Here is a 23,846-nt window from a genome sequence, read left to right as displayed (position 1 = left end):
AACGTAAAATCTTCAGGAGCTGTTTCGAGTAAAATTTTACTTGACAAGAAATTTAGGTGGAATCTTTCCGTAGAATGCTCTATCGCCCTACGTGAAATGAATCATTTGTTTGAGAAACCCCATAAGTCCATTCCTCAGAAAATTAATGTTTTGGATCCTAGTTTGAAACGGTTTGCGCAATTAAACTTTTTGATATTTCTAGGACAGGTGTATTAATCTAAGCGGATCCAAAAACTGCAAACAAGTCGTTTTCGATAAAAATGTGACTTATGCGGTTTCTCCAACAAATGATTCAAATGAATTGCCACTCATTAGACATTGGACAGTTCAAAACTTAAATGTATAATCCAAACACCCAAACAAACAATCTAGCTGGTTATAAGCTGAATAAGCCTGTCTTTGCCTGAATAAGCTGTTCAGCTGTACAGCCTTCGTTTCTGTAGTCGCTTGCCTCCCGACCAGCGATGCCACTTTGCCAGATTTTTGTACACGAAAACAGTTGGGACCCTCCTGTTTATTTTGATACTGTAAGGCGGTTCTGTAACTAGTTTGTTGGCTCAAAACATAGTGAAACTTTCGGAACTATTTACAAAACATGTTACAAAAGTTTACGGTATCAAAACAAACAATGTGGCATCGCTGCTACCAACTATGCTTGAGAATTGAACGAAAAGAAAGGAGTGGCTAGTTTTCCACGATAAATCAATAATGTTACATAATTGCGAGATGCCTTGGAAACACAAAAAAAAAAGTTCATCATGGATCATGGTTTGGATTTCCCAATCCGCTCCAGTGAATCCATCGTCCAGCTGTCAAAGTCAGTGGTTTTCAAAACACGCCTTCCCCTTAATGAACAAGAACTCTGCCAGTTCCACCCCTCCCACCTCAGTGCTGCATCGCTCAAGACAAAAAGTAGTGCAGTTACATAATGGACAATCCCCCTCTCCGCACTCCTCCGAAGCAAGACGAGAGCTTTTTCTTCCAGCCCCCGTCAAGGTTTTCCGACTTTTCCTCCAGTCCAAGACGGACGGACGGAATTGCAAACTGAATCGAATCGTTATTTTTTTTTTTTTTTTCGTTTGAGGGGGGTTTCAAGCATTCCGGTTATGCGGTTTTACCTACCTCGGAGGACATGGCTTGTGGTGTGTTTCTATGCGTGGACCGTTGAAAGACCCTAAGGTCTCAAAATCTGCCACTTTCTAGAATCAGGGAAAGACACACACACACACGCACACGTTAGGGTTGCGCAACTGTTTTTCCTGCCTTCTGCTGCTGATTCCGAGGATTCAACCCTCCTTGTTGCGGGGGTCACTCACGAGCAGCTTGTGCTCTCTACCTATACGATTGGTTTATGATGGGATAAGTGTGTGCGTGTTTTTTTTTTTTCTTCTATGCTACAGACGGGTGGAATACTCAGTTTACTTTTCCGTTGGGAGGAAAAACAAGGAAAAAGCGACACCATGCTCTTTGGCGGGTATCCTCGAGGAAAAAAAATAGGGGGAGAATGAGATCTCCTCTTTTTTTGTTCTCTTCGAGTGAGTGGTTTTCTAGTTTGTGGAGAGAAATTCCTTCCGAAAGGGGTTGGAAAGGAAGTCCGCCGCTCTTTGGCTGTCGTCCGTCCGCCCGTCCGTATGGGACGGACACAGGGACGCGGGGGTCTCTTTTTCCGAGTTTTCCTCAACCAACGGCAGCGTAGAGTGCCATGCAGCAAAAAAAAAGCGAAAACTTTTATTATTAAATACCCTAAAAATAAATTTTCTACTTTGGCTTAATTCTCGACCGCTTGACACATCCATACGAACACACATGTAGGTGTGCTTAAGAAGGGGGCCACTGTCGATGGTCAGCGTTTCGATATACTTTTTTTTTGTTGCCCTGCTCGTTTGTCTTATGTACATTGAGCGAGCGAGAGAGAGAAAGAGAGATTCTCAGTTTTTATGAGAACATGATTTTTATGGTTAAAAATAATTTTCGCTACAGAGTTTTTCTCGAAATGAGGCGATTTTTAGAGGGTACAATTTTCATGGAACACGTACTTTTTCAACTCCTGCTTGACAACTTCAACTTCCTTGCGGGGTCCTGCTGCCTTTCTCTAGCAGAGTGAGGGCACTCTACTGGGTCTGGGCTCTGGGCGGACGGGGGGTGGTAGTGTTCGTTACTCCTTGGGTTTTCCGTTCACCAGCTTTCTTTGATTCTCCCTGTGCACTTTCGTCAAATCGATTTTCCTACAACACTCTTTTCTTTCCTTCTTCTCTACACGCGCTCTCTGCTTTTCTTTTCACACTGTCATTTTTCTTCGATCGATGGGGGGAAAATCTTACACTCTATTCAAGAGGCTCTGCAATTATACAAGAAATATTTTTTTCGATTGATTTGAAAATTCACTTGTTCACTGGGTGCATTCACGAGGAAAAAAAATATGAAATAGCACGGGGAATTCCAGCTGGAGCTACACAATCTTCAAACTTTGAGGGAACTTTCTTCGGGGCACACAAGTCCGCCTGAGGGTTCGTCCGTAGTAAGGGAAGAAAATTCCCTTTTTCACACACAAGTGAAAAAGTCGAAGATCGGTTTTACACTGCTCTTATTTCAGCTTTTTTCTTTCTTTCAACCCTAGCTTACTATTCCCGACTTCTTGGAAATCACGGACCGTGTACTCGCACCGGAGAGCATGCGGAGAAAAGTGACCGTTCGTTGATGGACAGCGATAGTCTCTAGGTCCTCCAAATCTGCTGCGGTATCTCACGAGTTCTCGTTTCACTCCTTCTCTTTCTGTCTTTTTTTCCCTCTCGCAACGTGCTCAAGGAACTCTCTGCACTCTCGCAGCACACCACGCTTGATGATAGATTTCGCGCAGCGGTGGTCACTCAGAACCAGAACCCGGAGTCCTTCGCTTTCCAGCGAGATTCGAATCCTGACCACTCCGCGAAATCTACCACCATCAGCACGGGGAACTCACTCTCGTGCCAAAAGCGCACCGAGTCCTTGAACAAACTGAGATACCACACCACATTTCCTTCAATATCCTTTGTGCGCACTCACTACACCACAAAACCAGGCAAAAATCCAATTCTTTTCCAACGAATTTGCAGTCCATTCCAGCGCACTATCCACCGTAGAATTATAATTACAAAAAACACACAAGAATATTGCACACACTGTGACCGTACCGTTTCGGGGGTATAATAAGTAGAGTAGAGTAGAGCAGTACAACACCACCACACCACACTGAGGAGGCAAGAGGCTTATACGGAACACGACCTGCTTCGAACGTGTTCGGCGCTCAACTGAATGCTAACTCGCATCCACCGTATGGTTTTAGCTTCTACTTGGAGCGAAAGCTCAACCACTCGCTCTAGCTCTCCCTATCTCTCTCACTGTCTCTTCTTCTCATTCAACCGACGGACGACGACGGCGGCGGCGGCGGCGATGTCCTATGACGTCACACTGCGTCACGTAGTCGCGTGTTCAATGGTCGCTCTCTGGCCGCTCTCCGCGATTTCGCGATGGTTCTCTCCGCCTCGCGCTCCTGAACTGACTCTGGCTGGAGTCGGAGTCCTTGGTGAAGACAACTAAGACGACGACGACGACGACGGTGGAAACGGTGGCGTGGCGGCGTCCGTATGGCTGAAAAGCTTTTCATCCTCAACAGCAACGGCAGGGCAGTCAGGCTCGTATACACAGAAGGAGGATTGCATAATGATTTGCCCCGAAGATTCCACATCCTGCCAGCCATACAAATGGTACACCGCTCGCGTTCCTCCTTACAGTACCGGACTTACATAACGTCGGTTCCCTGTTGGTGGTGACTTTTGCTGCTTCGCAACACACCACTGGATTTGGATTTTTTTTTCCCCTTTCTTACGACCCGGTGGATGCGTGCCATGGCATGTGTCACCTCCTAATATCGAATGTCACCCGAAGCGTTAAAGTCCACGACACGGAAGGAAGGAAGGTAGGGATTGAAAATATCCTGCCTAGCTTATGACTTTTGTGTGGCCCTTTGTACTTGGCACAGCATAAGATTGTACGTGTGCATAATGAATGCGAAAAAAAAAAGAAGTGGAACATCGTGCACCGTCATCGCTCCGGAGGAGCCAGGTATTATAAGATTTGTGCGTGAAGGATCAGGGACTCCTGTTGGAATTCATGTGTGTTTTTTTTTTTTTTTTTATTTACCTGGACGATGGAAAATTCTGGACGTGGAAAGTTTGTGGAATAGAGGAACTGTTGTGGATCGAAGGAATCGCTGATTGATAATCCACTACACCCAAAAGTTACCATTTAGTGTGCTTGTGGCATTTCTCACATAACTGGAAATATGGAAAATCCAGGGCTGTTACCAGATTTTCAAACTTTGATCCGCGAAATTCGCGATTCCTCAAAAGAAATCCGCGACTTGAAATACTATCGTTTATCGCATGTTTGCTTTTTGTCTGCTCTCAACTTGTAGCGAATTTGTTTATTATCCAGGTTGGAACCGGTTCCAGCCCGTGCGAACCCGAGTGTATTGTCAGTGGGAACCTTAACCCGAGCCAGGTTACAAAAAAAACGTTAACACTGACGTTTGAAAGACAACAACTGAACTGGAACTGAATCAAAAACAAATTCGCTATTAGTGTTCTTTGAAACATTTTAATTGAGAGCTATGCCTGTACCGTCCCCTACAATGAGGCAAATAAACTAAAGAATTTCATAAGGCTCGACTTATGAACGACACATATGAATTTCATAAGCGTGACTTATGAATGATTTTCGTCTAACATGAGCTAGTTCTTATACGCCTATAACAGGGTGGCAAGTGAATTTCCATTTTGAAATTCCTGGTTTTCTCCTGGTTTTCCTGGTCAATGATTTAAAAATTTCCTGGTTTTAAAAACCATGTAGGGGAATTACGTATTCTCGGCAACCTAAGCAGCGACCTTCTTTCTATAGCCTTTTTCTCTAAGGAACGCACACATATGCAGTATTGGTTTGTTTACAATCTACTGCTGCCAGCTGCTCTAACAATTTCAGTCGAAAGAATTTTCAAAAACGGTTTTGAAACGCTTTTACAAAGCTCCAATCTTCTCTAGTGAGAGCGAGTATTGTCGGCAACCAGTTTTTCTTCGGCAACCGTTCCATTTGAACTGCATGTAAATCTGCTGTTCTATTATCGGCAACTCGAAATCAGCTACAATTTGTAGTGCGTGTGTTTCATTTCAAGAAAACCTTGCTAGATTGCTTTTTCTCAGTGGTAAAAATATAGTCAAATTGAAGCTGAAAGCATAAAGAATCGTTTGCATGCATTCAGCGAAGTGTTTTCGTAAGAAAATCCAGTGAAAATAGTGTTTCAATTTGGGTTGCCGAAAATAGTCTGTCATGCCGAAGCCGTCATTTTCCCTATTTAAAAACAATTTTTAATAAATAAAAATAAAGTGCATCCATCACTCTTCGCGCAATGCGGAATTTCACAAACCAAAATAGGTATTAAAGTTCTTGTGAATGCCCGTGAAATCTTTATCTGATTGTTTGCTGTAAAGATGCTATTAGGGAGCAGCGCTACTTCGTCGTATCATGGCGCCTATTTCCGTTCTATGAGCTAAAACTATAATAGCAAAGCGTTTTCACTTATGTCTTTGCTTACAAGATTAATTACGATTGACACTGAAACATTTGCGATAACCCGTAAAATGAGCGATTTTAGGGGTGTATGACGAAGAAAAGCTGAGATACGACGGACTAGCGCGGAGCCCTATCTAAAGTCTGAAATTTAGAGATCCATAAGCCCCTAAATCTTGAGATTTCTGTTTTTGAAACTGCAATTTTTTTAACTTTATTATTAAGATTTTTAGCCAACGGGCTCGTTTATCTCAAGGTGAAATTGCGAAGTGTGATATGAATGAGGACTCTTTAAACAAACCTTTTCTTCTAACAATTCTACGGATTTCCAGTTTGTTTAAAATTTATCGCAAATTGTCAACGATTAAGAATCTAATTTAGCGGAATTTTGATTACAACATGATTTCAAAATCATATGATTAAAAAATTTCATAATAATAATTGAATAGCTCTTATTATTAAAAAGACTGACGGCTAAGTTCATAGAAACTCCCTAAAGTTCGTAGAACTTCCCTGACGCGTTAAGGTCTTTCCTGAAGTGTTCATTGAAGTTTGTATTATCTGAATTTCATGGGACATCCCCGAAGTTCGAAGGACTTTTTTTTTAAGATCTTAGGACTTCCCTGAAGTTCTGAGTTTTTTGTAGTTCAATCGACTTCTCGGAAGTTCTAGGAACTTTTTTGAGCTTGGAGAACTATGTTAAGTTCAGAGGACTTCCCAAGAGTATTGAAGACTTTTCAGAAGCTCGGAAAAAAATCCATAAGTGTCATAGGATTATCCTTAAGTTTTAAGCAATGCCTAAATGTCGTAGAAGTTACATTAAATCTGTAGAAAATTCTGTAAAATTCGTAGTTATTCCCCAAAGATTAAAGGACTTCCCTGAAGTTCGTAAGACTTCTCTGAAATTTAAAACTTCTCTGAAGGTTCGGAGAGATTTCCTGACCGTCGTAGGTCATCACAGTAGTTCACAGGATTTTCCTGAAACTTTCCCGAATTTTGTAGAACTTGCATGAAGTTCGAAGGCCTTATCTGAAGTTTTTAGAAATAGAACTTTTTTATTGAACATGTTGAACAGGTACTTCAAAGTAGTTACGCGTCGGCACTGCTTAAGTCTGCTATCAATTAAGCACAAATCATAAATGCAATTGATTCGAGAAAAAAAATAAATCAAAAATAAATACAAAATATATTTACTAAATTATCAGGGTAAATTTTGTTCATCAATGTTTAGTTGTGTGAAAGATTTAGCTTGAAAGAAATGGTTAGTTTTGACCTGATTATAAAAGAAGCTTTGACATTCATACAATTTAAAACCTATATAAATTATACAAACAAGATTATTTTCCTGGTGGACTTATGAAATTCCTGCTTTTTCCTGGTGAAAATAAATTCCCGACTTTTTCCCGGTTTTCCTGGTTCACTTGCCACCCTGCTATAAGCATTTAATTTACACAAGCGTTGAAAGACGAGTAGTCAACACACAGGCCTCGTAATCTCAACGCCCATGGTTCGGTTCCAGTATGCTCCTTTTTATTATTTTATGTCAACTTTATTTTTCATAAGGCAAACCAGTAAAATTCATACAGATTTCTTGTGACAAAAAATCATAATTGGATCTTATGGAATTCTTACATCCATTTACCTCAGTGTATGCCCAAGAAAGTCGAAAAAATTACCAACCCGTAAAACTAATAAGATCGGACGGGAATCTAACTCAGCTGCCTCCAAGCATGGACTTGCTTTGTAGCTGCGCCTTTACCGACTGAGCTACACGTTTTCACACGTTGAAAAAAAAAATAACCATCATCTCCAATTATTTATGTTCTACCCAATTAACATTTTCAGCTACATAAGCCAACTTCTCCAGCGTTGTGCTGTAAAGTAGCTGAAACAAAGCTGCAGATACAGCTACAAGCAGAAGCTAGCCAAATAGTTTTGGAGAGCGTTTACTCAACTTTTTCACAACCATTATTGAATTTGTCAGTCGCACTGAATAACATAAGCCAATAAACGCTAAAATCACTTCTATGCAAATATTAATCAACTTTCGACTTTTAGCTGCAAAATATATTACTTATTTGATGGCACAACCAACCACTCTTGTTGAATAACATAAACATCAAAAGTGATTTTTCTACAACTAAACAACCTGTACTCAACTAATAACCTGTTTTAGCGCTACTTTGGAAGCTATTTTACAGTCAACTAGGTTTATTTTTAGACGTGTGCGGTTTTACAGCTTTTACTCTGCTTCTTTACAAAGCTGAATTAACTAGTCGAGAAAAGTGATTCATGTGCACTATTATAAAGCCTCTACTCAGCGATCTTTTTGTGCAAGGATCAAAGTGATGGCGTAGCGAAGTTGGTAGTATCAAGGTTCGCCAATGCGGTCGTCTTGGGTTCGATTCCAAGTTCCAGTACAGTGTAAATCATTTGGTGGTGTGCTTATAACTAATTTCGATTAATTCAACTCGCAGTCAAATAAACTTGATAAATTCCTCCACCAAAAAAAAAAAAGCGTAAACAATATTTAACCTGGCGTCAAGAGAAAACTGTGTAGTGATTATTGAATAATCGGGTAAAGGTTGAGTAAGCGCATTTCAAGTTCACACGCAACTAAACAGCAGAATAACAGCTGTATAGAAGCGTAAATTGATATGCAATAAGAGCTTGTCACTACCGTCCCAACAACCAGAAGTAGCTGACTAAGTTCGCCAGATTTGCTTGTATAGAGGTTGAGTAAAGGTTTCCTCATATCGTATAACATTTGAATACAGCTTGAGGCTGTATAAATGAAATGAGTAAAGCGTTAACATTGCGAAAATTGTTAGTTGGATAGGTAGTATTAGCAATGGGCGATCTTGGATCGAAACACAAAAGATCGATGCTTTTGGTTCGATTAATCGATTTTTTGAATCGATCTCAAACACGACAAAAATTGACTGGATCGATAATTTTCATTCGATTGGATTTCAAAAATATCAGTGCATTTGCAATTTAATATTGACCTGTACCTGGAGTCCTCAGTTCACGTTCGGGCAGTTAAAATAGTGTTTGAGCAGATCTATAGTACCGAAAGAACGATGATTGCACACACCTGTCCCCCTACCAAAACCAACCGGAGGCCTGTGGGATATTCATGACGAAATGGTAAAGAAAGTTATTAATCTACATATGTACAAACATTCACTTCTTATGACATATTTCAGGTTGATCAGTCCTCTGCTATGCCAGAACTGGATCACCATGGGGTCATTTCGGCAGAATTACAAAATTTCTTGCATTAGCCTGTTTTCCCACGTTCTGTCGATCCTTTTCGAGCATGAGAGAAAATGTATATCCCCATGTATACCCCATTGCTCGAGACTATTTATCAAAAATGGTAACAAGTGTTCTGTCAGTGAGACTATTCTTCAAAACTGGTAAAACCACTCAGAATCGGTATCAGCTCAATGCAAAACGCATGGCTCAATTAGCTTTCCTGGGATCCCTCTCGGACGAGTTTTGCTTTATTAGAATCAAGTACCTTCCGTACTTTCCTGCTTTTAAACTCCGACCATCTAATCGTTTTGTTTCATATGTTAATCTTTTGTTTTTTAAATCGTTCATTTAATACCAATAAAACGAATATGATATGCTGAGAAAAAAACTTCCACATGTCAAATGAAATCAAAATAGTCATTTACTATATTCTCACGTAGACCATCCGGTAAAGAGTTCGATCCGCGGTACACGGTAAAGACCGTAAAGCATGGAGGTGGTAGCATCGTGGTTTGGGGCTGTTTTTCTTGGTCCCATTTTCCGTATTAATTCCATTATGACCAGATTTGAATACAAAGAAATCATGGAGGATGTTATGCTCCCTTATGCAGAAGAGAACATGCCTCTTTTATGGCATTTTCAGCAAGACAACGATCCGAAACACACTTCTAAGTATGTTGAGGAATGGTTTCGTGCAAACTAAGTGTCGGTTATTTCATAGCCTAGCCTATCTCCTGACATCAACCCCATCGAAATGTTATGGAACGAGCTTAAAAAAAAAGTTATCTGGTCAAGCATTTTCAAATAAGGATCAACTATGGACCACAGTTCAAAAAGAGTGGTATGCTATACCAAAGGAAACTTTTCCGTGCTTGGTTGAGTCCATACCAAGAAGATTGAACAAGGTTCTACTTAATAATGGAGGGCACAGCGGTTACTAAGCGTCATTAGTCTAATCAAACTTATACGATTATTTTCCAGCTTTCTATACTATAGCTTTATGCAATACACCTATTCTACTGACCAGGCATATTTTATATGATAAAAATAAGTGAGTCATTCAATGTTTTAACTTTGATTTTTCTCGTGCAATTACTTAATATTTATTACACTATCAAATTCTTAACTTTAAAGTCTAATAAATGATGTTGAATGAACATAACCTAAAATTTCGCATTTACTTTATCTAAACCTATTTTAATGACCAGCAGTGATGTATGTTACACTCACAACATTCACTGCGTACGTACTACACAATTTATTTCTAAATGATGTAAATCATCACACTAAATGACTATTATAGCCTGTCATAGGTGAAATGTCATAACAAGATAGCTTATGTAACGTAATATCAACTCTAGACTGAACTTGGCTTAATTTGCACCAACTTTCCTATGATCCGTTACATTGGAAACATTTGTGTGCCATTGATTGATTAAATCGGCGAATCGATCATTTTCCCAAAAATGAATCGATTCACTAAGATCGATTCTTGCCGCAAGATCACCCAATGCTAAAGCTAGATTCAGAGTAAATCTGGACGCACGGTTTAATACACCACCGCGCCTCTGGTGGTTGGAACAAAAAACGTTTGACAGGCATTGGTTGATGTTTCATTAACGAAGAAATTGGTGAATTTCTCGATTGATCGATGCATCCCGAAATTACGGATCATGGAGCTTGAAAAAAGAAAATTAATTGTGCACAAACATCTAGAGAACCCTTCGTGGTCTGCCTCAAAAATAGCAAAAGTGTTAAAATTCCCAAAGTCAACGGTGAGTCTTGTAATCAAACGTTACAAGGATACTCTGAGTGTGGATAGAGCACAGCACATCTATCATAAAAGTGGCACTAGGGACAAAGAGCTGAGGAGAAAGGTATTGAAGTACGTGAAAAGCAACCCAGGTGTCTCCATACGTGATTTGGCAAAAAAAATACGATTCCATCTTTTCCACCGTGCGTAACATCCTTTCAAGAGAAGGATATAAGTCTTTTTGTGCCACTAAACATCCAAATCGCTCCCTGAAACAAAATTTAGTGGCCAAAAAGCGAGCATGATTACTATACGAACGAGTTTTGACGAAATTTGATGGCTGTATTTTAATGGATGACGTAACATATGTCAAAATGGATTATAAACAAATTCCCGGATGAAAATTTTACCTGACAACTGGTCGTGGGGATGTCCCATCCAGGTATAAATTTTTTTTTGCTGATAAGTTTGCTCGGAAACTAATGATTTGGCAAGGAATCTGCAGTTGTGGCCTTAAAACCAAAGTTTTCATCACATCTCACACAATGACGTCGAAGGTTTACATTAAAGAGTGTCTGAAAAAGCGGATTTTACCCTTCATTCGGCAACACAAGACCAACGTTATGTTTTGGCCGGATCTAGCCAGCTGCCACTACTCTAAGGAGGTACTACAATGGTATGCTGCAAACAATGTAAATTTCGTCGCCAAAGAGATTAATCCTCCGATTTGCCCTGAGTTCAGACCGATCGAAAAATATTGGGCAACTGTCAAGCGAAAACTTCGAGGATGCGGTAAAGAAGTGACAAATGCACAACAAATGCGTTTAAAGTGGAATAAGTTCGCCGGTCAGTGTCACAAGCGACTGTGCAGATCATGATGGCATCGGTCACAAGTAAAGTGCGACAGTTCGTTCGAAACGGTGAAATGTAATGACTTGTTATATATCGTTTGAAAGCTGAATAAATACCCTTTTGTTTGACGTTTTGATCAACCGTGTATGTTATTTAATTCTTGAGTTATGATCACTTGAATGCGTCCAAATTTACTTTGAATCGGGGTTTAGGTAGTATACATTCTGAGTGTCTACCCGTGCAAAGTCGGATATCAAAATACTATCCAAATTATAACGAATTATGTTTTTGAAATCATGTTCATATCATGTTTTGATAGGCTATTTTTTAATTTGGGTCGCATTCATATTTTTATACTATTTTGATATTTCTAAAAAATATAATTAAAAACGAGCTTTGATATTTTATAAAAATCAAGGGAAGAAAGGTCTAGACATTTTCCGGGAAGCTCAGAGACCTTAAGGGCAGTTGCAAAAGCTTCAGAAAAGTTCAGACTTTCCGGAAATTTAAGATGAAGTATCACCCCGCCACCACTGGCAAAAAGAGATGATCACCGACACGCTCAAGTACCAACAAGACTATGAAAATCAATGGAAATTTTAGAGATGTTAAGGAAAGTTCTATGAGTGTAGCTGAAGTTTCGAAAACTATAGGAAAAAAATACTTCAAAGCCGTTCAATTAACTTCAGGAAAATTGCGGGATCGTTTAAAAAGTTCTATGCAATTCAGCTCGGGCAGCTCTAATAAGTTCAGAAAAGCACCGAAATCTTCAGAAAAGTCTTTCAGGAAACATTACCGTATGCGTGATAATGTTTGCACTATCGTACAAATAAGGTTCCCGTTTCACCTGTGCATACAATTCCGTGGTTTTCATTGCATGCACGTAACCTATAGTTCATACCGTAGTAGGCTGTGTATAAAAGAAAATGATTTACTTAGTTTGACAGTTGCACCATGATGAAGTGGCAGCGTATTCGTGATTTGTCCCACGCGCAAACGTCAAAAAAAGACATTTCAATCGCCGTGGGAGTGTCCCGGTGAACCGTCAAAAGGGTTTTAGACCGAGAAAAGAAAAGACAACTATCCACGAAGGTCGTCCGAGGTCAGCTCGGGTTCCGAGGGTTATCGCTGCTATCAAAAGGAAGATTCTGGTGAATCCAGTGCGTTCAATAAGGAAAATGGCAAAGGAACACGGGATCAGTGACTTTACGGCACGGAAGATTGTAAAGGAAGATTGCGGGGCGAAGTCGAGGGCACGGAAAAAAAACTCACATGATTACCAACCGCACCCGGGAGCTACGAGTCGAACGATGCAAGAAAATCTTGAACTTAAGCGAAAAAATCCGTTAATCCTATTCACCGAAGAGAGTATGTTTACCGTCGATTCCGTATCAAATTCCAGAACCGACCGGTATATTAGTACTCTTCCGGTAAAAGACGCGGCCGACGAGCACAAGAACGTGTATCTGAGCATCCTGCTAGCGTTATGGTGTTTGGATTGGTGGCTTCCGATGGCAAAAAAAATGGACCCGGTGTTCATTCCAGAAGGCGACAAGGTCAACACGGAGGTCTACATCGGGATTTTAAGTAAGTATGTTCTTCCGTGGATTAAAGAACAGTACGGTCCGAAGCCAAATGTTGTATTTCAAAAAGATGGGGCTCCGTGCCACACCTCTAACCGCACTCAGAAGTGGTTGCAGGAACATCTTCCGTTCTGGGCGAAGGATATGTGGCCGCCATCCAGCCCCGATCTTAATCCGCTGGATTACTCAATATGGCGCGTCATGAAGGCCAAGGCCTGTTCTAAACGCAAGCCTCAGACAAACATTGACCCGTACCTGGAGAGAAATGGATCCAGACTACATTATTAGAACCTGCCGTGCATTTCGGAAGCGTGTGGAGGCCGTAATTGCAGCAAGTGGAAACTCGATCGATGATTAACAACTGAGAAACATCCCCCCTTTGAATAAATAAAAAAAAACTTGAAAACGAAATTTTCGAGAATTTTTTTAATTTTGACATTGCTCAATGGTGCAAACATTATCACACATGCGGTAGATATCTTGAAGAATCAGTAAAATGACTAGTTTAGGCTTTTAGATCTTCAAGAATAAAGTGCTTATTATAAGAAGGTCAAGTTCAAAGACCGAAACGTCGAACATTTAACATTCTAATTTATTGATCCCCCGTTGAACTGAAAATCCAATACCCGAAAAATTAGTAATTTTAAGTATTATGGATCGCTGATTGCAGACGTAAGTTTTATCCGTACCCTAGTTTTAATAAGAGGGAATTGAAGTGAGTAAACATTCTCAAATTACACACAATTATGAGCTCTTCTTAAAGAATTTGAGGCTGATGGAGGCGCTTATGAAAAACCAATGAGTAACCAGCTCTAAATTTACCAGATGCTTGCAGTTCCAATTACTCATCGCTTCCAGCTCGGTGGTTGGAAATCCCAGTGAGTGTTTGAGCGGATTCAAACCAGTTCCCTACCCTATTTCTTTCCATGGGGATAATCTTGAAGAAAATTTGTTGCAATTTTGTGATTAGAGGGGAGCGACATACGCCTTTCTTCACCCTCTGCCTGTTATATCTGGGTACATATATTTATCGAAAGGATTTCGAGGTAATAACGCGGAGAAGAATATCTTTGAATTCTTATATAAATTCACCTATTTGGTATGGCGCCGATAGTGTGGACCGTTTTCGTTTATTAGTTGTAAATGTAAGTAGAAAAATCAAATATTTGTGTAACAATTGTTGCGTGTTTTGAATATTCTAATTGAGAAAAAAAAACAAGTAAATCTGCTATCTAAAATTTTCAAAAAATCTATGGGTTTAGATGCTGCATTAGTGTTTGTGAAATTCTGCATAGAGAACTCAGATGATCAGAACCGAACGGGCTAATAACGGGTAAGTGACCCAATAATGGAGGAACTAACTTGTTTAATTTACATAACATTAAATAAATACTCCTCCTAGCATGTCAGCAATCCAACTTGTTGCTTTTCTTCTTTATTTGCGGGAAAAATGTTCATGAGCAGTTCCATGCCAAATGACGAAACGGTCAAACTCGACCTTCCCCCATTTGCAAGACACTTTGTATAATTGTTTGATATGGGTCGATCATTCACATTATTGGTGCTAAAATTCAACCATTTTGAATATTGCATTTTGGCGTAGGATTACGTCTTTCGGCAACATATTGGGGGTGCAATTTCAAAAAACCAAAATCGACTGCATTATGAAAAGAGGTCCGGTTTTGACCACATATCTCTGTCAATAGCGGATGGATTTTAATTTTAAACAAGCCAAACGATTGGAAATTTTCAATAGATCCCTATTAAATATACCCAAATGTCCAACTGTTGCAATGGTGATCAAAATTATCACCGATTGCCTGCAAAAAACACTTTCCCTAACACAGATTTCAAAATCCAATTCCATCCGGTCTCACTGAACTGGTGTTGAACACCCTATTAGCTCAGCATTACTCAATCATCACGACAAAACGGTCCTTTTCAGGACCACCATAAATTACTGTTGTTTAAGAGTTAATTTTCATTGAACGTTTACCCACAAAGCTCTTTGATAATGTACCCAGCAACAAAACGTTTGTGGTCAAATGCGTCAAGTATTGAAGTGGTACATAACAATTCTCGCAATGGCCGAATACCACATGACCATGTCAATTCACCAGAAACACTTCGAATTAAGGTAAGTTTTTTTCAAGGACGCTAGAAAAAACCAAATCGATCGCGAATATCTCGCGATTGGACAAATTTTTTGCAAGAAATTCCTCCAATCAATTTTCGCCTTTTTATTATTATCTATTGAACAAAACAAAAATTCCGTGCGTTTTGTGCACGTAAATACGTAATTTTGTCATCAGAAAACGAGGCGTTTCCGTGATGAGAAAAGTGGTTTCCCTAACACAGTCGCCGAATATTGATACCGAGCACTGAGCATGCCAGACGGTTCCTATCTTTATGCCTTTTGATGCAAATTTTAAGCCCCTCATATTAAGAGAATTATTCAAAATAGAATCTTGCAAAATTATTTTAATGGAAGGGGCTTAAAAAGTTTGCATCTAAAAGCATAAACGTAGGTACCGTCTGGTATGCTCAGATTCTGTGATTGATGTGTTTTCCCTAACACATATTTCATTTTCGAACACCAAATTAATGGGCAGTTCAATATCTTCAAATTTCTCCACTTGTAGTGCGAAGTAAGTGATATTTGAGAAATTGTATGCGAGTTTATCGATAAAGTTTGTATCGACGACATAACGTCCAGGATTGGCTTGTACTACATGGATACCTACAGAGCACCTCAGAAACAGAACTTTCAAATTGCTTCCGAATTTCAACCTACCGAACTTTTTCACTGATAACGAGTTACGAAATCAATTTAATATTTACTATATTTTTAACTACCTTTAGTAATCCTACGTCAAATCTACGGTCGTGTGTTGGTTATAATCGTAGCACAAAAACGATCACCAAATCAATCGACACCCAAAGTAAGATCATTTCGCAATCCCTGTTCGTGACGCGTCGTCGATTAACAGTCGCAATCATCTTTTAGATTGTGCCGACCACATACCGCCATTTGATTACCTGTGTTGAATCAAAAAGACGGTATAGATATCAAATTGTAAAGGAAAATTTTATGTGAACTCCACCATTCGCCACCGCCGTCGATCAAAAAGTTAAACGAAAATTGCATCGAAGGGAACACTTCACACACGAGTGATACCAATCAAATAGAAATGTGCTAATCATTTTGTGCCGATTATTAACACATCAAATCAACAACTACGTCGATCAGCAGACAGCAGCAGCAGTCGGAGGTGCTGTTTGGAAATGAACAGCCTGTTACTGAGCTGCATCAATATTCCATTATGGTTCTGGATGACTCAATATTTGTCTACTGGAGCAATAACTGATAATGCCATCTTTCCTGGAAGACAGCGAGGGAAACCTCCGCATATCATACTGCTCCACGATGCATAACAGGACTAGATTGATGCCAATCATAACAACGACATCGATCATCTGGTCAATAGCATTACATAGAGCTAATACGAACTGACCCTACCCAAAAACCGGAACACGATCAGAACAATCCGTCATTTACAATTTATTCATGACACACGTCCAGTTCATCCAATCCCAATCTGATCTGCATATACCTATATCAGTTGCTGTATTCCCGAGTTGTTCTCTCGATGGTATATTGTGGTTTACGACGCGCTTGTTCGTTCACGAATTAAACTCAATTACAGCTCATTTCCGCACATCGTTGATGTTGTGGGTGTGTGTGTGTGTGTTGTCCGATCTATCTGTCCAGAGTGAAAAAAGTGGCGACTTGCGGCGCTCTACTAAAATTTAGTCCAATACTGAGCTGATAGCTGCCGAATAAGCCGACGGACGCCGCATCGGGTTGCCATGTAGGCCGCTTGATGACACGGTAATAATGTTTTCGCAATTATGATTCACGGTCACTGTCGTTCGTTGTTGGTTCTGACGCTTTGCTTTGCGAACGTCCACACCGCAGATGGGTGCTTATAATTATACAATCCCAAAACCGATTTTGGTTCGGTGGTTCGGTGTCGTCGTGGTGCGTTATCAACACATACACAGCCGGCCCATGTAGGCATCCGTATTGAACCAGGTTCCGATCATGCGTTCATTCGAAGACGTTATCGCGCGCTCTGCACAACCGACGTGTTGTTTTACTACATTTTTGGCGAGCGATAAGAGCCCTGGCTGTTGCATTCCGACCGACCGCAGTTCGTCCAATCGATAAACTCAATTTCCCATCTAACCAGTCTAACTATAGTCGTTCATCGGAACCTGTTCTGGTTGGTTTCACATGCTATTCTGCTTTTGACGAGCACGAAACGGATTGTCTAAGGCGGAGGACAAGGTCGTTTGTATCAAATGTTTCGATGCACTGCAACTATTGAGTCCTAATTACGTAATCAGTTCCTCTTGAAGCAATCAATTCTGATTAGAACTCACAGGGTTGATCTCGTCGCAACTGGCTCCACCTGAACTCGCGGCGCTTCATCCGCCCTCGCCGTCGTCCTATTGGCCTACATTCCCAGCGCACTGGAGAGAGATTTATTGCTCCGGTCATTATATTCCATACAGCGAGTGCAAGAATTTATTACCCACCCCGATGTTTCTACTTCAAACACCGATTCTCGTCGTGTGTTGCAGCTTGCACTTCTGCTCCGGTTATCAGCGCGGTTGCAATCTTGAGCATCATGATTATTCATTTTCTCACTTCATTGCACGCGTCGTCGTCGTCGTCGTCTTACACTGTGCACACCATCATCTGTGTATTTATATTCCCCTGGAAAAGGGATTTCCGGCCATGCCTGGTCTCTCGGAGGTTCCACGTGACCCGTCGTCACTGAGGTTGCTGGAAGGGGATGTTGTGGGACACGAACAGCAGCGCGGTCTTATCTATGTTCAATTTTGCGCATTCTAGTTTGCTCGTCACCGTCGTTGTCGCCGTCGTCGTCGTCGCCGCAGCTGAAATTGCACCTTCAATTGAGCGTGATGAAGAAAACTATATAGTAAAAATGATGGCCATCAGAAGGAGCGGTAATAATTGACGTCATTTTTCTGGTTACCTCGTGCGCGCAGCAACCAAGGGACGACTAGTGGACTAGTGTGGGGGTATTGATATGCACGCCAACGAGCTGGCACTTTAGTTGGTACGGTGTCAAACCCGGTATCATAACGAATTGAATAATAATGTTTTATGAGCGCGAGGGTTTGCCCGTATTCCAGGGGCGGTGCAGAAGGAGGGTGCAAGTCGAGGATGAAATATACAATCTACGTGAACGAGCTGATGGGAATTTATTTTCCTCGCTCTTGCCCCGTCAGCAAGGCTCAAATCCTGTGGATTATTATGGTTCATCGAGCGAGATATTGTCTTAAGAGGAAAATCATTCTCGTAGTCGGATTCGAAGCTCCGACAATACGTTTCTTATTCATTATTGCCACCGGTTGCAAATACTCATTTCAGATAAGGGAGTCTATAAACGACCTGAATCATGTTAAATCCATCATGTGACATCTCAAATCACATGAGAACTAAAAAAGGAGCTCCATGGTCATCATGTTGAGCGTCCAGGATGAAATTGGCCACATCCCGTCTACATCAGGGGAAGTGGGCAGTATCTGATATCCTCCAAAGCCTATGATCAAATCACATGAGAATTCAAAAACCAGTTCAATTGTGATTATATCAAGTGCCCAGGACCACATTGGACACATCCGAACATGTTCCGGGTACCCCAGGCGAAGAGGTCAGTTTCTGACTTGGACCCAAACCTACCATGCCAACCTCACCTACAAACAGATTGCTGAACGAGCGTAAATTCTTCCAACAAAGTGCAGGTAGACTCGGAACTGACAGCAGTAGAAGGAACGAAGGATAAACTGAATGGCAGCTGAACTATTTTCTCTACCGAGGGAGAACCCGATTGAAACGATCTTTCCCATGCTTGCATGCACGACGAATGAGAACGACCCTAATTTGAGTTTAGTTCACTCGTAATCGCCAAAAGTGCAGGTACTCAGCGATGAGTAAATTTTCCTCATGGTTTTCTGTGGAAAACATACAAAATCTGCATGGAAAATGAGAAAATTTTACGAAAATTTTACTCACTCTAGGAGTAGTACCAATAGACTGAGGGAATCCAATCTTCACCTTTCTCATATTCGGAAGTTTTTCCTGGGCAAACCTGGAAAAACATGAGGCAAATTTACTCATCGATGAGTTCCTGTAATTTATGTGATTTATGAGTTAACTAAACTCAAATTTGGGTCGTTCTCATTAGCCGTGTAGAACAGCCTTGAAGATGCCGATGTTTTCCTGAAGTCCTCAGAACAGCACTGAAGTTCACGTAATTTCACAAAAAATCTCTAAATTTTCTTGAAATTCTCTGTCTTTAAAACTTCTCAAAGTTTCCCTAACTTTCCTGGAGTTGATAGAACTGCCTTGAAGTTCTTGCAAATATTTCGAAACTACCCTGATACTCACGAAACTTCCCTCAAAATCATTATTCTCGTCTAAAATTCCCTCAATTCTAATAATCATGGATTTTTTCTGATGTTACCGATTTTTTTTTTCTGGAATTCAAGGAATTGTCAAAAGTTTATTTGCCATTTTCCTGAAGTTAATGGGACTGCCCTGAGGTTTCCTGATCTTTCCGGAAAACAAACTATTGAATTATTGTTTTTTTTAATTCTTGCATTTCTCGTGAAGGAGTATTGAACGGATTCATCTCGTGGGGAACCACTGTGACGCCATTTTGGCTGTACCACTGTTTGGTGGAATTTAAGTAGTGGCAGCTTGCCAAGTCCAGGAACAGAATAGGCAATCTACCTCATGTTGCCCCAGAAAAGGTAGTAGTCTCTTCCGTAGGCACTCATCCTGATAAATTTGCTGGTTCGTGGTCCACTTTTCAGCCCACAACTGCAGATTGCTTGCCAGACAAGGAACTTTTTGGGGAATTTCGACTACTTTTTCATTTTAAATTCTTCTGGGGCACTCTTCCGGTCAACCGAGGTGTAAAATTCCTGCCCAGGAGTTTGATCGAGCCAGGAGCGGATAGACCAGGATTATCGTTTCGAGCCACGATGTAAACAAATGAACTTATCCTGACAACCAATGCCTACTGTGATTCTATACACTCTTAGCTTGATTCAGTGAAATTTTGAAAAATTTATTCAAAAAATGCCTTAATGGCAGCGTTTTTATTGTGTTCGGATTTTTTCGTGTTCATCCTTAGTGCCTTAGTGCCCCTTAGTGAGAGAGCTCCGAGCGAAATTTTCTTCATATCAAAAGGTTTTAGCCTCATGAACAACATTGCAAAACACAGCAACTTTGTATCTAGCGAGGATATCGATGCAGGGTTCATGAAATTTATAAGAATACTAGTGTCACCTAGCGAGCGAATTCCGAACTCAACTGTCCACAGTTCAACAGGTATTGGCCTCCTGAACAACATTGTATAAAACAGAATATTTGTACATAGCGAAGATCTAGAGATGTCGACCCAGCTTACACGATATTCATAAGATCACTAGTGTCACCTAGCGTGCGAATTCCGAACTAAACTTTCCACAACTCAAATGGTCTTTGTCTTCTGAACAACACCTCGATCTCGAGATATCGAACCTGCATGTACACGAAGTTTATAAGAACACTAGGGCCGCCTAGCGAGGGAATTCTGAATGAATCTGTCTGCAATTCAAAAGGTCTTAGGGGCTGTTCATTAACTACGTTGACAGTTTTTTTTAGATTTTTTACCGCCCCCCCCCCTCCCCCTGCGTAGACAAACGTTCATTCATTTTTTTTTAATGTCAACGTAGTTTATGGATAGCACCTTAGCCTGATGAAAAACATAGCAGAAAACAATAAATTTGTATCTAGCAACGATCTCGATATGTCGACCTTGCATAAACATGAAATTTATAATAACACTAGTGCCACCTAGCGAGGGAATTCTAAATTAAATTGTCCACATTTCAAAAGCTCTTGGTCTCCTGAACAACATTGCAGAAAAGTGCAACTGTGTGTAGCCTGGATCATGAGATATTGCATGTATACAAATTTCAGATGAATGCTAGAACCACCTAGTGAGAGAATTATGAACTAAAAATACACTGTAGTGGTGGCGTTTGTAATATATACAACATTGCGGAAGACCACATCCTTCTATCTAACACATATCACGAGAACTTTATTCTATAAAAGAAGATAAAACGAATTTTTCTACAGACACTAACACCACCTAGTGAGTCAAATCCGAACTAAATTGTTTACCAAGAGATTGTCCATAGAACAATACTGGTGAAGACATCAGGGCTGGTAGTGGGCTTGTGATGTAACAGTAGTGACTTTAGTGACTAAAATAACAAAAAAAAGTGGCCAATAGTGACATCTAGTAATCGAAAAGATATGCTTCCAATCTTCCGTTGATTATAATTGCCACTTAAAGAAATTTTATAAACTCACAAACCGATCATGCGCATTTTTCATGCTCCTTGAAAATAAAACAAATGTCTGAAGAATCTCATAAATTTGTACTCGAAGATTTTTAAGATTCTTCCTGGAAACATCTTCCGATTGCTTTCAGAAGTCCTGCAGACTTTGCTCAGATTTGCCCTTAAAGCTCATTCAGACTTCTCCAATAAAATTCTGCACATCCCACGGAAAATTCCTTCCAAATTTCCCCTTAAAGTTTTTTCCATTTCCTTTCGAAGTTCTTTTCAACCTCTGCAAAAAATTTCCATCGCTTCGCTTCCACTGGAAATTTTTCATAATTTATGGATAGTTCTATACAGAGTCAATTTCCCGGCAATGGTTTTCTGATCGGTGTGACCTATTTTGAGCGAAAATGTATATTAACACTCCGAATACGGTGGGTGAAATACTTTACGCCGACTACGAAGCCTCCGAAAAACGGGTGACAGCAAGTTTGCAATGACATAACTTAGCTATTTCTTGATGAATTTCAAAAAAAATTCGTTCCTCTAGAATTTCTAGGCTATGTAGATTATTTTAATTGCAGATAGATTGAAAATAGGGTTGTCTACTTTTTTCAAAAGCGAAAAGAGTCGTTACACGTTTCTTTAAATTGTGTGCTTATGGGTTTTGCAAGTGGCTTAAGATCCATAATTTAGCTTAATGGGCACAAATGTTCATAATCAGCCAGAATACAGTCATGATTCATATATATGGAAGCTGGACATAACGGAACGGTCCTCGAAAGATCCGGAACGTCCGTAAAAGTGGTCTATCCATATACCTGATCCTAGAACTCCGCGGTTTTTTCAAAGAATTAGGAACTGTGATATAAGAAAGAATTTGTGTTCATGACATAAACATGGACCCGGAAGACCATTGAACCGTCCTCCAGAAGATCCGGAACGTCCGTCAATCTATGAAACTTATCCTCGGTTTTTTTTTCGAAAACACTTGGAACTGTCATATATACATTAATTATAGGTCATGACCAGTTTCATTAATGGACCACTTTTATGGATGTTTCGGATCTTCCGGAGGTCCTATGGCCATCCAAGTCAAGGTTTATGTGATGATCCTAAATTCTTTCTTACATCACAGTTCCTAATGTTTTTGAAAAAAACCGCGGAGCTCTAGGATCAGTTTCATGGATGGACCACTTTTAAGAATCTTTCGGATCTTCCGGAGGACGGTCTCATGGCCATCCGGGACCATGTTTATTTCACGACCCAAAATTCTTTCTTATATCACAGTTCCACGTGTTTTCGAAAAAAAAACCACGAAGCTCTAGGATCAGTTTTAAGAATTGACCACTTTTACGGATGTTTTGGATACGGTTGTGTTTTAAGTTTGTTCTCTGTTTTGTGCATGTGTTCGCTTTCATAGTTTTCGGCTGCATTTGCCGGATTAGCGCTGGCACTCTGCCTCCCGGACGGTTATACGTGTGTGATTGGTGGTTTTCTCGCTTTCCGGGAAGTTTTAGAATCGAGAAAGAAAACGTGATTTATCATGTTTGCAAGCATCAGAAGAGATGTCACTATCTGCGTTGTTTGATTTTTTTTTCTCCTGAACCAGAAATTGTGGCATCACGAGTGATAATTTTTAATTTCAGTTTATTTACGCGCTGTAAGGTGCGTGAAAGAGCTCGGCCAGAGCTGTGACAATGAGCCGGCCGTGACAATGAGAAAATAGGTTCTCTCACTATCACGAGACGAAACGACCGATCATTAGCTTTCTTGTCATTTTCCAATGATCAAGCACTCATGAGAATAATTCGTATGCAGTTTTGACATCAACATTTCTAATTGATTTAGATGAATTTAAGTAAGTAACCGAATGTAATCGGTAGAGACACAGGTAACAATTTGATGCTTAACAAGTGTTATTCAGTGTTCACTCGGCTGTCGACAAAAGCAGGCCACTCTCGATGTGTGCTACGCGATCGTCTGTTTACTCGGCAGCAACCATTGTGTGGTCCTCCTCATTGTTCTTCATCAGCAGTTCTTTCGGTCGATGCGTCGTCGACTTTGGAAATCAACCGTTTCGTGATGAGTGTGTGAGTGCTGACCACGTTTTGCGTCCATTGCTGCAATGGACGCGCTCTGACCCTCGTTGGCGTACAACAATTTGCCATACAATGAAACTACTAGAAGCGGCTCCAGTTCTGATGGAGGAGGCTTTTTGGATAGCGGAAGATAAAATGTTTATTGTGTTGTATATTTTGACTATAGTTTTAAGATGTATTGTATAGTGACCTAGAATCCTCGGCTCTGTAAAGTTAATTCGGTTGAGCCTTATCAAATAAATTAATAAACAAAAAAAA

General features: G+C 40.4%; 1 protein-coding gene across 11 annotated transcripts in view; it reads right to left on the bottom strand.

The window, feature by feature from the left end:
- Positions 1-23,846, bottom strand: part of Atpalpha (sodium/potassium-transporting ATPase subunit alpha) — a 216,242-nt gene that overhangs the window by 75,900 nt on the left and 116,496 nt on the right. The window contains exons 1-3 of one of the 11 annotated variants that reach the window (XM_065224009.1): positions 3,171-3,302; positions 2,037-2,338; positions 1,123-1,336 (exon numbers count right to left, since the gene is read on the bottom strand). The exons of 7 other annotated variants lie outside the window; for them this stretch is intronic. In XM_065224009.1, coding sequence (XP_065080081.1) covers positions 1,123-1,134 — 12 coding nt within the window. In that variant the 5' untranslated portion in view covers positions 1,135-1,336; positions 2,037-2,338; positions 3,171-3,302. Of the gene's footprint in view, positions 1-1,122; positions 1,337-2,036; positions 2,339-2,622; positions 2,713-3,170; positions 3,303-23,846 lie in introns of those variants that run through there. 3 more of the 11 variants (XM_065224008.1, XM_065224010.1, XM_065224012.1) reach the window with 3 other exon arrangements.

This window comes from Ochlerotatus camptorhynchus, unplaced genomic scaffold (assembly GCF_037179485.1).
Source record: "Ochlerotatus camptorhynchus isolate MF236.1 unplaced genomic scaffold, CSIRO-AGI_Acam_v1.1 ptg000203l, whole genome shotgun sequence".
Lineage (NCBI taxonomy): Eukaryota > Metazoa > Arthropoda > Insecta > Diptera > Culicidae > Ochlerotatus > Ochlerotatus camptorhynchus.
Note: the sequence above shows the minus strand (reverse complement) of the source record. Positions and strands in the feature narration are given on the sequence as shown.